We start from the raw sequence: 15,642 nt of genomic DNA, 5'->3' as shown, positions 1-15,642 counted from the left end.
CATTCACCGATCAAAGTGCCTGTAATCAATGATCACTGGCATAAATGAGATGCCGGTAGTCATTGACTAACTGAAAATAAAAACTTAAACACATTACTTCCAGTAAGCATATTTACAGTATGCAGGAATATAAAGTGGAGGGCATCTAGTGGCCAAATAGTAAAAATACACCCTAATACATTACATTAAATAAAAATAAATACATCTCCCATTACAATTAACCTCTTACCTCCCCCACTCTCCCATAGTTACTAAAATAAAACATTTGTATATATGTAAAAAAGACATTCTAAAAAAATACATAAATAGTTACCGTAGGGACTCAACTTTTTTATATGCATGTCATGAGGGTATATTACTGCTATTTTTGGAAATAAGGGCACGTAATTAGTGACTGACACAAAACAGTTTTATTTTAAAAATCTATAATGGCTAGAAACTGAGAAATAATGATTTTTTTCCATTTTTTTTTCTTATTATTCCCATTAAAATGCATTTAGAATAAAATAATTCTTAGCAAAACACACCACCCAAATTGTTGGCAAAAAAAAAACAAGATATAGATAATTTTGTTGTGATAAGTAGTGATTAAAGTGGTCTGAAACTCTGACATAACATGCAATAAAAATGTGTTTTCCTACTTTTTATTACTCATACAGTTATCATATTTGCTTTTGTGCACAAGTAATATTGTCTGTCTTGTCTGTCTACAAATTACAAGTTTCCAAGGAGTAGTTTATCTTGCCCTGAAAGCTGTCATTGCATTTTATTATTTTTCCATTATAACTGCTTTTTATTATATATTAAAATCTTCGAATGAGCTTTTCTGAACCGTGTGAGTGCCTAAAGCAGAGACCATTTCTCAGAGAGTGTTTGTTTACATTCCAGTGTTGATACATTTGTGTTTAAACAAGTAAAAAAGATACTGTTATCTCAAGTTTGGATGTGGATTTGAAGCTGAATAGCAGGACAAAGTGCTTTGTTTAACCATTTCAGTGATGTTCTGCTAGAATTTTTTTCTGGGATAGTAGCTTTAAATCTGTAAGGAATCTTTTGGTGCTAAGTAGAAATGCTGACTTTCAGATCACTTTAAGATATTGGCAAAGTAATGGGAGCAGCGCTGAAAGGTTAAAATTGCTCTGGTCCATAAGGGTAAATGCCCCTTGGTGGTGAAGTGGTTAAAACATAATTAATCATGTATACATAAGCTTGAATATATATCTTCAAAAAAAATCCAGCCCGGGTTTGCTGGATCACTTATGATATCACCACTGGAGATACTTTATAACTCTAATTTTTAAGTGTAATCTGTTACAATTTTTATGCTGAGATACAATATTTTTGTGAGTAATAATGATACAAACTGAAAAAGCAAGATTTTGAAACCAACTAGGTTTTCGGGTTTAGTGTTGTATCTTGCTTGACATCAAATCTATGTTTCCATCTTGTGCTATGCATTTTTGCGCGCATACATATTAAAACACATGTGTGAAATATGCAGTGGAAAGCCTCATGAGATGTGAACGAGTTCATTGATTAACATAGGCTGACAGTCTAATGCATTTCTGTGGGAGGAAAAACACATCTAGCAGAAACAAGCCTGAATGGTTGTGAAATTTTGCCTTTTCTGTCCGGTTAGTTGACTAATAAATGGCATCATTGCTGTGTGATAACTGATGCCTTACATATAAGGTGATGAGGCCACAGGCACGGATGATCAATGAGATACAAATCATTTCTCTTTGCATTCAAACTTCATGTAAATGCTATGCAGCTTGAATGCGGACCAATCAAAATTGTCAGGAAGTTATTCTGATTGGTCCAATTTCAAGCTGCATATAATTTACATGAAATTTGAATGCAATGAGAAATTTGCATCTCATTGATCATCCTTAGCTCCAGGTTTTGAATTTGGCCCAGGACACTATCTGCGTTGAGTGTGCATGTTCTTCCCGTGTTACGACACGCTTCCTCTGGGCATTTCCTTTTCCTCCCACATCCCAAGAATCCTACAGATAAACCTGTAGGGAGAAAAAGAGCCCCTGGGGTATTTACAACGGGAGGGGGAAGCCTCTGGATCCTAATGAGGCTTCCCCCATCCTCCGCTGTCCTCTCGATCCTGCTCCGGGACCCCTGGAACCATCCAGGACCATAACAGTCCTGTGAGAGCCTCGCGCAGGAGCACTTGTGGCTTTTTTTCAGGCTCAGGCGGAAATAGCCAAACCAGATTGGATCCACTCTACTGCGCAGACACCTTGTGCCTATGCAGTAGAACAGATGCAGCTATTGCCACCTGAGCCTGAACAAAAGCCGCAAGTGCGCTAGGATTGTTATGGTCCTGGAGCCCACACAAGCTTGTTGGTGGATTTTTGGAAGCTGCCAGTGCTGGATTAGAGCTGCAGGAGAGGACGGGGAATCCTCATTAGGATCCAGAGGCTTCCCCCTCCAGAAGTAAGTACCCCCAAGATGCTCTTTTTTTCCATTATAGGTACTCTTTAAATATTAAACATTAACTAAGTTAATGACTATGACAAGGATTAGATTGTGAGCTCCTCTGAGGAAGTCAGTGACATGGCTATAGACTCTGTAAAGTCCTTTGGAGAAGGCTGTCCTATATTAATACATAATAGTAATAATAATAAAAAGTAGAATAATCTTAAAGAGAATCTGTATTGATAAAATCGCACAAAAGTTAACATACCAGTGCGTTAGGGGACATCTCCTATTACCCTCTGTCACAATTTTGCCGCTCCCCGCCGCATTAAAAGTGGTTAAAAACAGTGTTAGAAAGTTTGTTTGTAAACAAACAAAATGGCCACCAAAACAGGAAGTAGGTTGATGTACACATAGAAAATCCATCCATACACAAGCAGGCTGTATACAGCCTTCCTTTTTAATCTCAAGAAATCATTTGTGTGTTTCTTTCCCTCTGCAGCTATCTTCCACTGAAGTGTCAGGCTGTTTCTTCCTGCAGAGTGCAGACAGCTCTGCCTGTATGTAATTCTTCAGTATGTGAAAGCCCAGCCAGCTCAGAGGAGGATTTATCCAGCTTGTAAAAGATAAGAGAGCAGAGAGAAGCTGCACTAATCTAAATAATACACAGGCAGTGTGTAGAGAGGGGCCTGGAGGGGGAGATGCATCACGGAACCACAACACTGAAGAACTTGGCAGCCTTCCAGACACAGGCTGACAAGTCTGACAAGAGAGAGATAAGTTGATTTATTACAGAGACTGTGATAGCAGAAAGTGCTGCAGTTAGCCAGAACACATTAGAATAGCTTTTGGAACTTGTAGGATGGAAGAAAACCGGATGAAATTTTTGTTACGGAGTCTCTTTAAATGCTGTTCATTCCCTATATTCATCCGTATGAAGGACAGTGCCAGATCCATTACAAGGCCAGTCTCAGTCTGGGGCTGTGCTTGCGTTGGTGCGATAGATTCATGTAAGTTCAGCCAAGGTTACTTTACTTACTACAGTTTTGGCAGTAGTAGCACAACATGAAGTGTATTCGCTAAATGATGTTAAAGGAGACCTGAACTGAGAGGCATATGAAGACTGCTGTATTTATTTACCTTTAAACAATACCAGTTGCCTGGCTGTCCAGCTGATCACCTGCCTCTAATACTTTTAGGCATAGACCCTGAACAAGCATGAGGATCAGATGTTTCTGACGGAAGACTAACTAGATTAGCTGCATGCTTATTAGGTGTGCTCCAGAAACTACTGCAGTCAAGATGATCAGCAGGAGGCCAGGCAACTGGTATTATGTAAAAGGAAATAAATATGGAAACCTCCATATCCCTCTCAGTTTGGGTGTACTTTAAAATTTACCGTACATGCTGAGACAGCGCACATAATTATTTTCGGACACAGTGCAAATGGCACACTGTATACATTTTGCGTTACTTGCGTGTCTGACACGTTACTCTCAGAATCAGAATCATTTATTTCGCCAAGTACAACGGTGTGTTGTACCCTGAATTATTTTTGGCACAAGCAGGGTCGGTGATGGTACAGTAGACAAACGTTAAGCATTACACAAGTTAAAAACAATTACAGTAGACAGACATTAAGCATTAAGCATACCTTACATAGAACACATTGCACATCGACGAGAGAAAGACAGGAAAGGCCAGAAAGGTCTGTCCAAGGGCTATGTCGAGTGGAGCTGCCTGCCACAATCTGAGCGGCGCTCACTGCTCTGCAGCCCTTCAGACCCCCCTCATATAGTGAGAGATAGACACAGAGTCCCTTCGTCCCCATGGATGTTATCAGTTAACACCCTTTACACAAGCACAATACACATCGTGTGCCTAATGTGAGTTTCACATGTTGCGTAATGTGTGTTATGTCTCTGTATGTAAATTTTATCGTAGTTTAGTCAATATGCCCCCATGTCTATAACTACAAGGGTTAACAGTGTAAAAGTACAGATATTGCAGGGAAAAGCCCAATATTCTCCTTTATTGTTCTTTGTAGATGTATTTTTAGATTTTTCTTTTGGTAGTATTCATTTAGTTTGTTCCGTTTATAACTGTAAATTTACACTACACTGCACATATATACAGTGCATACAAATGGTAGCTGTACGTTTCTCCAGTGTGTGTAATGTACTTGGCTTCATAGATTATGCATTCTCCAGGGTCCTCGCCTGTTCAGCATGCCCTGGTCCAGTCATTCCGCCATCAGTACAACAATGCCATCGAGTGTTTGGTTTCTGCCAGTAAAGAAAAACCAGCACCGGCCCTAATTATCCTCTTAGGAAAAATCCAGATGAAGGCAAAGAAGAACAAGGTGAATGTATTACCTGCTTTGTGAAAAGCCACTGTCATTTATGTAAATGTGAAAAAAATGTACTGATAAAATAAGGATATTTCATTATCTACAGAATTACAAAGCTGCCTAAAAGCTCGATTAAAATACTTATTTCACTAACTAGCATCATATGATTAGCAATCCAAATTCTCGATCCTTACCAAGTATTACCAGCAAGCTCTGTAGGTTGGACACTCTTTAGATTTAAATTAGTTGTAACAATTGTATATTATTGTCTTGGTTTAAAATCTAGAACACAGGTGTCAAACACAAGGCTGAATGCGGCTTTTTTTTTGCCATTTTGTGTGGCCCTTGAGAGCTTCAAATGTCCATAACTGTAAGCAGTAACAGCTTGGTGTGATTTGCCTTCTTAAAACAGAAGGCACTTGAGATAACTCAGCTGTGAACATCTGTGTTTACCCACAATGCACCGCTACTGAATATGCAAATTATGTCTCTATGCCCCTGTAGCCAGGCTTGCATCCAGAACCGCTGGTGTATACAATGGCTATAGCTTTAAATTTTACAGAGCCACATCAACCCCACTTTTTGTCCTCCTCGGTACATGGCAGGGATTGATATGGCTCTATGGGATAGTAAAAGGGCTTTTCAGTCTCTTTTAGTCCCCTATTCTTTCCTAGTGGTTTGGGTCACCTCGAGCTGCTTGGTTACTCTATTGTAAGCAATAAAAGAGCGACAGCACACTTCCTTCCCGTCAAAAGGAGTACACCAGTGACAGAATTTCTTATTGAAACATTGTCAGCTTGAGCCGGAGTGCAGCAATAAGGACGTTATACATATGATGAAGTTCTGGTGAGTACTGTACAGCCTAGGCCAAGGTGAGAGGCTAACAGATCCTTTCAGCAGGACTGGTTCTAGCTACAACGGAGCCCAGTGGCAAAATAACCTGGGGCTCCCTTGCAGCAAATTCACCCTCAGGGTACCCGAGCTGGCTGCAAGGCCCCCCAAATTTATTGTGCTCCCCAAGGCCACTGCATTGTTTTTGGTGGTATAGTATCTCACCTGTCCCAGCTGGCGCACTGCTCCATTAGTCTGTGCGCTGTGATTTTCGTCCTCACAGGGGCAACTCTTCTTGGTGACCCGTTGCATGTTATTACATCATGACATGCGGCATGTCACTGAGAAGATGTGGGCAGTGGAGATGAAGACAGGGAGCATGAACTGATGGAGGAGTGAACCCACCGGGGCAGGTGAGTTGCTGTGCTGCTGAAAACTGTGCAAGGCCCTGCAGAGCACAGGCTGGGGGGGGGGGGGGGCTGGCAGTGTTCAGGGGCCTTGCGGCAATGGCCCAGGTTGCCCCTATGGTAGGGCCAGCCCTGCTTTTCAGACAAAGCTGCCGTGCTCTTACTATGCTATGATGTACACAGTAGGAAGATCTGTGATCAGAGGTTGTAGTGGCCATTTTGGGAGAAACAGGGCTTTTTGGTGCCCACCGCGCGCTGTGTATTGCCGAAACTAGGCGCAGTTATAGTAGTAATGCTATAGTCCCCACCCCTCGCATGGGTAATTAGGTGATCTGGCAGTTGCCGGACCCCAAATTACTTCTCCTCCGAGTTGCTACTACTCGAAGGGGGAATAGTATTTAACACTACCTCGAATTTGTGCGGCATTCAGCTCATCCTGCACCAAAAATCCCTGCGCCCAAATGCCATGTACGCCATTTTGGGTATGGGTCGCTGTACTTAGGGGTTTCTCTGGGCAGCACAGAGTTGGAAAAAGACACTAGCGAATCTTCAGTGTCACAACAGAGGAAACTATGGCCTTTTCCTTCCATGTTGTTGTTGTTTTCCCTTCTTACCGAATATTTCCAGTTCATTCTGCATTTCATAATATGATTTGATTTGCGTAATTGATTTTTTTTGTTGTAATTTAACAGGATGCAGCAGAGAGCTTCAGAAAGGCTCTGGAATTACTGCAGCATTTAGAGGAGAGATCATCCTCTTCTGACAGAGCAGAAGTCTTCTACCTGCTGGGCCTTTGTTACATGGAGCAGTTCAAGTTCTTACAGGTGAGTGGAGCGCGCAGCCACTTCACTGTCTGGGTCGTGGTCTCGCTTGGTTGGAAAAGTCTGCGACGCAGTTGCATAACTACATAAGTCACACTTACCTCATGAAGAATAGCACTTCTCTCGCACCTGCATCTCAAGTGTTTATTAGGAATACATTAACACCGCAGTGGCAGGTCAAAAAATGCCGGTTATGAAGTTCTGTCTGTGAAATTGTAATTGGCTAAAGTGATTAATGCAGAGAGAAAACACTGCAGTGTATTATAAAATATTTAGCAGCTGTTTGAGGTGACAATTAAATGTGCACGACAGGCTTAGATACGTAGCGCAATAACACATACACAGGACACATTATACCTGTTCAGAGCTAGAGATGAGCACGAGATTAACAAAATTGTAATTTCACATCGTAATTCACAATTTTGATGCAAACTCCTAATGCAAAATTTTGGGAAAAACTATTAATTAAAGCAGACCTGAACTCAGAACTTCCTCTCTGCTCTAAAAGATACACAACAGCATAATACCCTTTAAAGAAAAACATTTCTTTGTTACAGCTGATACAAATCCTGCTAGAAATCTGCAGTTTGTCTATTTCCTGCTTTCATGGAAGCAGACATACAATTAGCTTCTCTGCCGTGGCAGTCAGCTGACATAGGTGAGAGATCAAATTACAACTTGTGAATAGTCACAGATGAGGGCGAATTAGACAGGGTACATTTCTCTATGTTTTCCTTCTGTCCTGTGAAAGAGTTCAGGTCCACTTTAATTTTTTATGCAAAAGTAATTAACAACCGTAATATCACATTTTCGCATAATTTTTTGCCGCAAGTAGGGGTCAATAGCAAAGCCTCCATATATGGGGCTTGATTCACAAAGCGGTGTTGACCTAGTTTGCACGCCTAAAGACTTTGGGAATGATAAGTAGGGTGCTAACTAGGTTAGCACCGTTTTAACAATAAGATCGCGCGCCAAGTCCTGCATAGCGTGATGTTAAGGTCGCATCCCATGCGACCTTATAGGATGTGCTGTTATCGTCGCATCGCAGTGCGACGTTTCGCGCGCACCACGCTGTGCACGCGCAAAGTTTTGCGCGCGAGACTTTGCGCGCAAGTTGATTTTATCGAGGGGCTTTTCACAAGCGTGCTAACAGTTAGCACTGCTTTGTGAATCAAGCCCTTGGTGTCATCACCAAAATTGCTGAGTATATTAAAGGATTACAGTAGGGGGCTCGTAGGAAAAAGAGTTGAAGTTACCTGGGGCTTCTAATGGTTCTCCGCAGACGTCCTGTGCCCGCGCAGCCACTCACTGATGCTCCGGTCCCCGTTGCTGTTAACTTCCAGAATTTGCCATTTCAAAGTCGCAGCTTTACAGTGCCTGTGCGGCCTTGCCCTAGCTCCTGCTGAGGTCAGCGGGAGCATACTATGCCGGCGCAGGACAGCTCCTGCGCAGTACGCTCCTGGTGTACCAGAGCATCGGCAAGTGGCTGTGCAGCCACACGATGTCTGCGGGGGACCATTGGAAGCCCCAGGTAAGTTCAACTCTTTTTCCTATGAGCCCTCCACATTACTCCTTTATGGAGAATAGTGGAAAGTAAAACATTTTTTGCCACTATTCCCCTTAACATACTGTATGTAGTAAGTTTGGTGATGATAGCATGTATGATTTGCTATTAGCATGAAATTACGGATGGAAAACACAAGATCAGTTGAGTTTCCAAATCGTGATTATGTATGGCCGTAATTGTGAAAATGTATGTGAAATTTTACGTAATCATAATTAGCAGATTACGATCATCACTATTCAGAATCTTTACTGTAATACAAGGTCACACAGAAGGTCAGACGTCTCTGTAAATTACACTACTTAATGTGATATTATGACCCTCTAGAGATGTCTTCTCTTGAGCCTGTAATTCTTCAGGTCAGACATTTTTAATACATATCATCCCAATCAGTCTATGGGATGGCAGAGTCTTCATATAGACGATACAAATCAGAGTATGAGCAGACATCTTGGCTGTTATTCTTTATTTATGGGGATCAGGGATGCAGAAGATATTCTGTTTCAGGGAATATAACTGCTTCTTCAGCAGGGCTAGTTCTAGAGCTCAGAGAGGGATTAAGGTGTGATGGACTCTTAGGCCAGATACCAACTTAACTTTCTCTACTTGCCAACTGACCTGTTTAGTAAGCATGAACACGGGAAAAGGGGTTAAGAGTAGTTGACAGCCAGGCCCCTAAATATGCACCAGACACTAGGAAGTTATTCCTTGTATGCAGAAAGACACGTGCACCATCCGTCCACAATCCAAGTGGTTTATTTGGCAAGCAGACATCAATGTCCAGGAAAACCATGTACACAACTTCGCCAAATGTGGCCACTGTGGGAGTGGAGACGGGTGGCAGGCACAAACAGGGGACAAGCCACGACCGTTTTGCATTGGTCACGCTGCGTTCCACTTTAAGAATTAAGGACAATAATACACTGGTGGAGGTGCCCGGTACATGCAAATTCTATAGAACTAAAGTACCTTTGAGAGGCAGTGTGTACCTTACCTCTCTTGAAGAAAAAGCCAATATAATTGGAAAATATATTTATTTTATTAAGCACTTAAAAGGACAATGCGTTTTGTGGGTGCTGGCAAGTTTTTTATGTCAATACATTGCCTTAGTAAAGAACTGTGTTAGCGTGAGTGCCTCTTATATGGAAAACCGAGTAAGGATGGTTATTTCCCACAGGCTCTGACGATGGTTGCAAGTTGTTGCAACCAGAAGCGCAGCTAGGGTTTTCAGCGCCCGGGGACAAAGACTATTAATGCGCCCCACAAAGTGAAGGTTGCGGCGCGCTCAGCGGAGAAGGAGTGTGGCCACATAATAAATGTGGGCGTGGTTATGGGTGGAGCCAAATGTACATGGAGGTTAGCAGGCTCACGCTCACCCACCCTCCCTCAGTATGTACCTTCCAGCATGTTCCAAGACAAATTCAGCAATCATGAGCAAACATGAGGCCCCCAACATGACCAACTCAGCAATCATGAGGCCCCCAACAAGACAGATTTAGCAATCATGAGGCCCCCAACAAGACAAATTCAGCAATCATGAGGCCCCCAACAAGACAAATTCAGCGATCTTGAGGCCCCCAACAAATCATGAGGCCCCCAACAAGACAAATTCAGTAACCATGAGGCCCCCAACAAGACAAATTCAGCAGTCATGAGGCACATAAATAGACAGCATTTCACATAAATAGGCAGAATGCTCCCTTAATATGGTAGACACCTCTCACCTGGCAGCAGTTCCCCAAAATACACTCAATCTGACAGCAGTGGTTCCCCAAAAATAGGTAGCCCCAGGTCTATAGGTGTCCCCAGAATAGGTGGCCAGCAGTATAGATGTCCCCAGAACAGGTAGCCAGTGTCACAGGAGCCCTAGTGGTCAGACCCCAAATTGCCTTCCAATCGGTTTCAGCACACCAATCATGCAAGCTGTGGTCGCACTCGGTGCACGGAAATCGACGGAACTTGGGCAGCAGCCCGACCAGAAGGGAGCCTGTGAGGTACGGTAATTACAACTTTACACACTATTTCAGGGTATAACTGCCACCACCTCTGTTTTCAGAGACAGAGGAACTCACTAACTGGTTATTTCTCGACCTGCAAATAAAAACGGTTAACACACTCTATTCTGTCCGGCTAATAACAACAATAGTAGCGTCTCTTCAGAGATCTGAGTTCAGTTCCTGTGTATGCTGAATAATAGGGTAGCGGGACAGTGAATGACTTTGGTAAAGTCTTTATTCACGGCAATATAAATAATTAATATATACAGAAAATTATTAAAATCAACAATTATTGAGACATGAGATAACACAGTATGAAAATAAAGAGGAGAAAAAAAAAATACTTAGTTTCTGGAAAGATGTCCTTTTGTGGGAAAACTTGTAAAGTTCTTGGTTTCAATCAAAGTTCAGAGTTCAGACCAGGTGGATGCCAGCATATCCTCAAGCTGGCACAGATGAAATCAGGATGATGTTTCAGGGTGGAGGACACTGAGTTTGTCTCCTCTGCCATTCTTATGCCCCTGATCCAGTAGGAGGGAGTGAGGGCGGGGGCCACACACTCCCTTAGAATATGAGATTAGTCCTCCCCTTGTCCTGGGGACCAGAAATCATATCTAACCATATATGGGCTCTATCTCACAGAGCTGTACAGGTCAGGGCAGACTTACTACCATTTTCAGGTCTGTCTCGATTTACCCAGCAGCCTGATACCAAACATGAGGGGTGGGACCCCTGTGGTATCATCAGGGCACTTTCAAACTGCCTAACTGGCAGTCTTTACCTCAGAATGTTCTGAAACTTCTTCAGAACCAGCACCAGAGAGGGCCAAACATGCTCTGTTAGTTTGGAGGGTCTGCCAGCCTGGCAACACAGAAAATATGACACATATAGCAGTTTATGGAATATGATATACCTCTGGGATTTATAGCAGGTCATTCCCAGGCAAAGGCTCTTTGAAGTTTGGGGCAGCCAGCTACGTGTCAGCTCCCCTGCTAGGAGGGAGCCAGAGTGTCTGACTTTTCCCCCAACTAGATTGCTTCTACAATCGTGCTTATCAACTATACCTGATGGATGGGCCATCAGCACAGCTTGAAGCCAGGGACACTCTGCAGCAGGCTAGTGCCCTTTTGGTGGAAGGAGGGAAAGAGAAAAAAAAAGAAAAAAAACCCCCAGGGATGTCAGTTCTGATTCCTGTAATGGCTGCACAAATTTAGCCAGAAAGCGATCAGAAATTGGACTGCGCGAATCCTTCCAATTCGCCCATGTTTCTCACGGCTCTTCTGTGACAGCCAGGGGTAGAGATGTCCACAGAACATGTAGCCAGGGGTATATGTGCCCAGTATATGTAGGCAGGGGTATGTGTCCCCAGTATATGTAGCCAGAGGTATATGTGCCCAGTGTATGTAGCCAGGTGTATATGTGCCCAGTATATGTAGTGGGGGGTATACGTCTCCAGTATATGTAGTCGGGTATATGTGCCCAGTATATGTAGCCAGGGGTATATGTGCCCAGTATATGTAGCCAGGGGTATATATGCCCAGTATATGTAGCCAGGGGTATATGTGCCCAGTATATGTAGCCAGGGGTATATGTGCCCAGTATATGTAGCCAGGGGTATAATATGTGCCCATTATATGTAGCCAGGGGTATATGTTCCCAGTATATGTAGCCAGGGGTATATTTGCCCAGTATATGTAGTCAGGGTTATATGTGCCCAGTATATGTAGCCAGGGGTATATATGCCCAGTATATGTAGCCAGGGGTATAATATGTGCCCAGTATATGTAGCCAGGGGTATATATGCCCAGTATATGTAGCCAGGGTTATATATGCCCAGTATATGTAGTCATGGGGTTATATGTGCCCAGTATATGTAGGCAGGGGTATAAATGCCCAGTATATGTAGGCAGGTGTATATGTTCTCACTATATATAGCCAGGGGTATATGTCCCCAGTATATGTAGTCAGGGGTATATGTCCCCAGTATATGTAGTCAGGGGTATATGTCCCCAGTATATATAGTCAGGGGTATATGTAGCCAGTTGTATATGTGCCCAGTATATGTAGTGGGGGGTATATGTCCCCAGTATATGTAGTCAGGGGTATATGTGCCCAGTATATGTAGCCAGGGGTATATGTGCCCAGTATATGTAGCCAGGGGTATATATGCCCAGTATATGTAGCCAGGGGTATAATATGTGCCCAGTATATACTGGGCACATATTATACCCCTGGCTACATATACTGGGCATATATACCCCTGGCTACATATACTGGGCACATATACCCCTGGCTACATATACTGGGCACATATTATACCCCTGGCTACATATACTGGGCATATATACCCCTGGCTACATATACTGGGCACATATTATACCCCTGGCTACATATACTGGGCATATATACCCCTGGCTACATATACTGGGCACATATACCCCAGGCTACATATACTGGGCACATATTATACCCCTGGCTACATATACTGGGCATATATACCCCTGGCTACATATACTGGGCACATATTATACCCCTGGCTACATATACTGGGCATATATACCCCTGGCTACATATACTGGGCACATATACCCCTGGCTACATATACTGGGCACATATACCCCTGACTACATATACTGGGGACATATACCCCCCACTACATATACTGGGCACATATACAACTGGCTACATATACCCCTGACTATATATACTGGGGACATATACCCCTTACTACATATACTGGGGACATATACCCCTGACTACATATACTGGGGACATATACCCCTGGCTATATATAGTGAGAACATATACACCTGCCTACATATACTGGGCATTTATACCCCTGCCTACATATACTGGGCACATATAACCCCATGACTACATATACTGGGCATATATACCCCTGGCTACATATAGTCAGGGGTATATGTGCCCAGTATATGTAGCCAGGGGTATATGTGCCCAGTATATGTAGCCAGGGGTATATGTGCACAGTATATGTAGCCAGGGGTATAATATGTGCCCATTATATGTAGTCAGGGGTATATGTGCCCAGTATATGTAGTCAGGGTTATATGTGCCCAGTATATGTAGCCAGGGGTATATATGCCCAGTATATGTAGCCAGGGGTATAATATGTGCCCAGTATATGTAGCCAGGGGTATATATGCCCAGTATATGTAGCCAGGGGTATAATATGTGCCCAGTATATGTAGCCAGGGGTATATATGCCCAGTATATGTAGGCAGGGGTATATGTGCTGAGCGTAGGTAGCCAGGCGTCCCCCTCCCTGGCTCCCCAGCAGGAGGGGAGCAGCGCAGAGAAGAAGGAGAGCTGTGAGCAGCGGTAGGGAAGGGGGGCCATCTCCCCCCTCCTTCCCTCACCTTAGGGTGCTTTCCCTCCCTCGCTGTCCCCTCCATTAATGTCCGGGTGTCTGGCGCAGCTGGGCGCCCTTGGGGACCCGGCGCCTGGGGGCACTTGACCTACCCCGACACCCCCCCCCCCCCAGCTACGCGCCTGGTTGCAACCCCCGTTTGTGAGTGTAAAGCAACTCTATTGTACCCGTACTTCCCCAAAAATAAGACAGTGTCTTATATTAATTTTTGCACCAAAAGATGTGCCAGGGCTTATTTTCTGGGGATATCTTATATATCTATGAACACACAAGTTCCTGTGCTGTGTGTCCTCCTGCCTTCCCCACTGTGCTGCCTCTTCCTCTGCTGGATCCACCTCTTGTGTGCCCCTGTCCCTCCGCTGTCCATCCTCCTCTTACCCCAACTTCATGCTGCGCTGTCCCCCATGTCCTTCGATATCCCCAGGCATCCTCTTCTTTCCCCTAGCTCCATGCTGCTGTGTCCCTGAGCTACAGCCTATGGGGAAGAAGTACAGCAACTTGTGTTTCTACTGGAGCAGTTGGTCTCACAGGCTGGACCCATGGCTCCGTTATTGGGCCAATCACTGCACTCACTAAGTAGCAGCGAGCGCAGTGATTGTCCCAATTACTGAGCCATGGTCCTGCCTGCTAGACCATGGGCTCCAGTAATAACACAAGTTACCATACTTTTTCCCCTTACTGCCTCGAGGGCTTACTTTTGGGGTAGGGTTTATATTTTGAAATTCCTGCTAGGACTTCTTTTTAGGGGATTTATTAATAATTTTGGAGAAACAGGGTATCACACCATTCGATACCTAACGATACTGCACCATTGGGCTCCTGGTCTCTCTAATGCCTTTGATCCTTGAAAGTTATTGATAAGCACAAAGAGTAGCTCCTTCACTACTATATATGAACTGTAAACAATGCATGTCCACTTTAGGAATTGTGTCTTACCAGAGTGGATATCTGGGACTTCCATTTGCTGCCTACCTACGGTGGCAGTCACTGAAAGCGGAATGTCTTACAGTTCACAGAGGTCTTATTTATATCTTGATTTCTGTAATCCATGTATGTGCCGTATTCATTATGCCTTATGATGGCTAACATACAATGGTGCTGTTCAGTTAAATTGATATTCAGATCCTCTCTGGAACTGCCATGGTTACATGGAAATTTTGCAGTATGATAAAGCTATTTCTTCACATAATTATTACCGTATGTTGTTTTTCGCTGTATGGGCGAAGTAACAGTCTTTGCATATAAATAATGTCTTATGAAATGGAAGGAACAAGCTGGCAGAGGATGCTATCTTGAGTGGAGGGCATGTGGCTTCTGTCCGGTTGTCTTGTGTGCTCTGATCAGTAATTGTTCTTCTCCAAATGATTCATTAATTCTTATCACTGATACCATGGACAGTGCAGTAAAGTATATGACCAGAGTTACATCCACACACTGCTCATGATGATTATCAGTGTCAGGAAATGAGAAATCCACACTTCTTATATGCAGTGACTACAGATGACTTTCTTTCAATACAGTCTCCCCCCTTCCATACCATTCCATAATGAATGCTGTCAGTTAGTACTAAAAATATGAATCAGCTTCATTTTAAATGAACCTTAAAACCCATTCACATTCCTGTTTTTCCAGTTCACTAATGTTTTAGTTTAGTATATTTATTTTCTTGAAGTTCTTTTTTGTAAGCTGTATATGCTGTTTAAATGTACAAAAATGTAAGTGATTTTTATGGAGGGTGACAGTTTTACTTGGCTTTCTACCACCAATTGCTTTACTTATACTGTATAACTCAGACTTGAGGTGCAGCATATGACTAAAGTATACTGTATACTATAATAATACTGCCCA

General features: G+C 43.3%; 1 protein-coding gene across 4 annotated transcripts in view; it reads left to right on the top strand.

Moving 5' to 3' along the window:
* TTC6 (tetratricopeptide repeat domain 6) overlaps positions 1-15,642 on the top strand; it is a 201,699-nt gene that overhangs the window by 123,296 nt on the left and 62,761 nt on the right. For all 4 annotated transcript variants that reach the window (XM_068254020.1, XM_068254019.1, XM_068254018.1 and 1 more), the window contains exons 21-22: positions 4,644-4,795; positions 6,714-6,845. In XM_068254020.1, coding sequence (XP_068110121.1) covers positions 4,644-4,795; positions 6,714-6,845 — 284 coding nt within the window. The remainder of the gene's footprint in view (positions 1-4,643; positions 4,796-6,713; positions 6,846-15,642) is intronic.

This window comes from Hyperolius riggenbachi, chromosome 9 (assembly GCF_040937935.1).
Source record: "Hyperolius riggenbachi isolate aHypRig1 chromosome 9, aHypRig1.pri, whole genome shotgun sequence".
NCBI classification, from domain to species: Eukaryota; Metazoa; Chordata; class Amphibia; order Anura; family Hyperoliidae; genus Hyperolius; species Hyperolius riggenbachi.
Note: the sequence above shows the minus strand (reverse complement) of the source record. Positions and strands in the feature narration are given on the sequence as shown.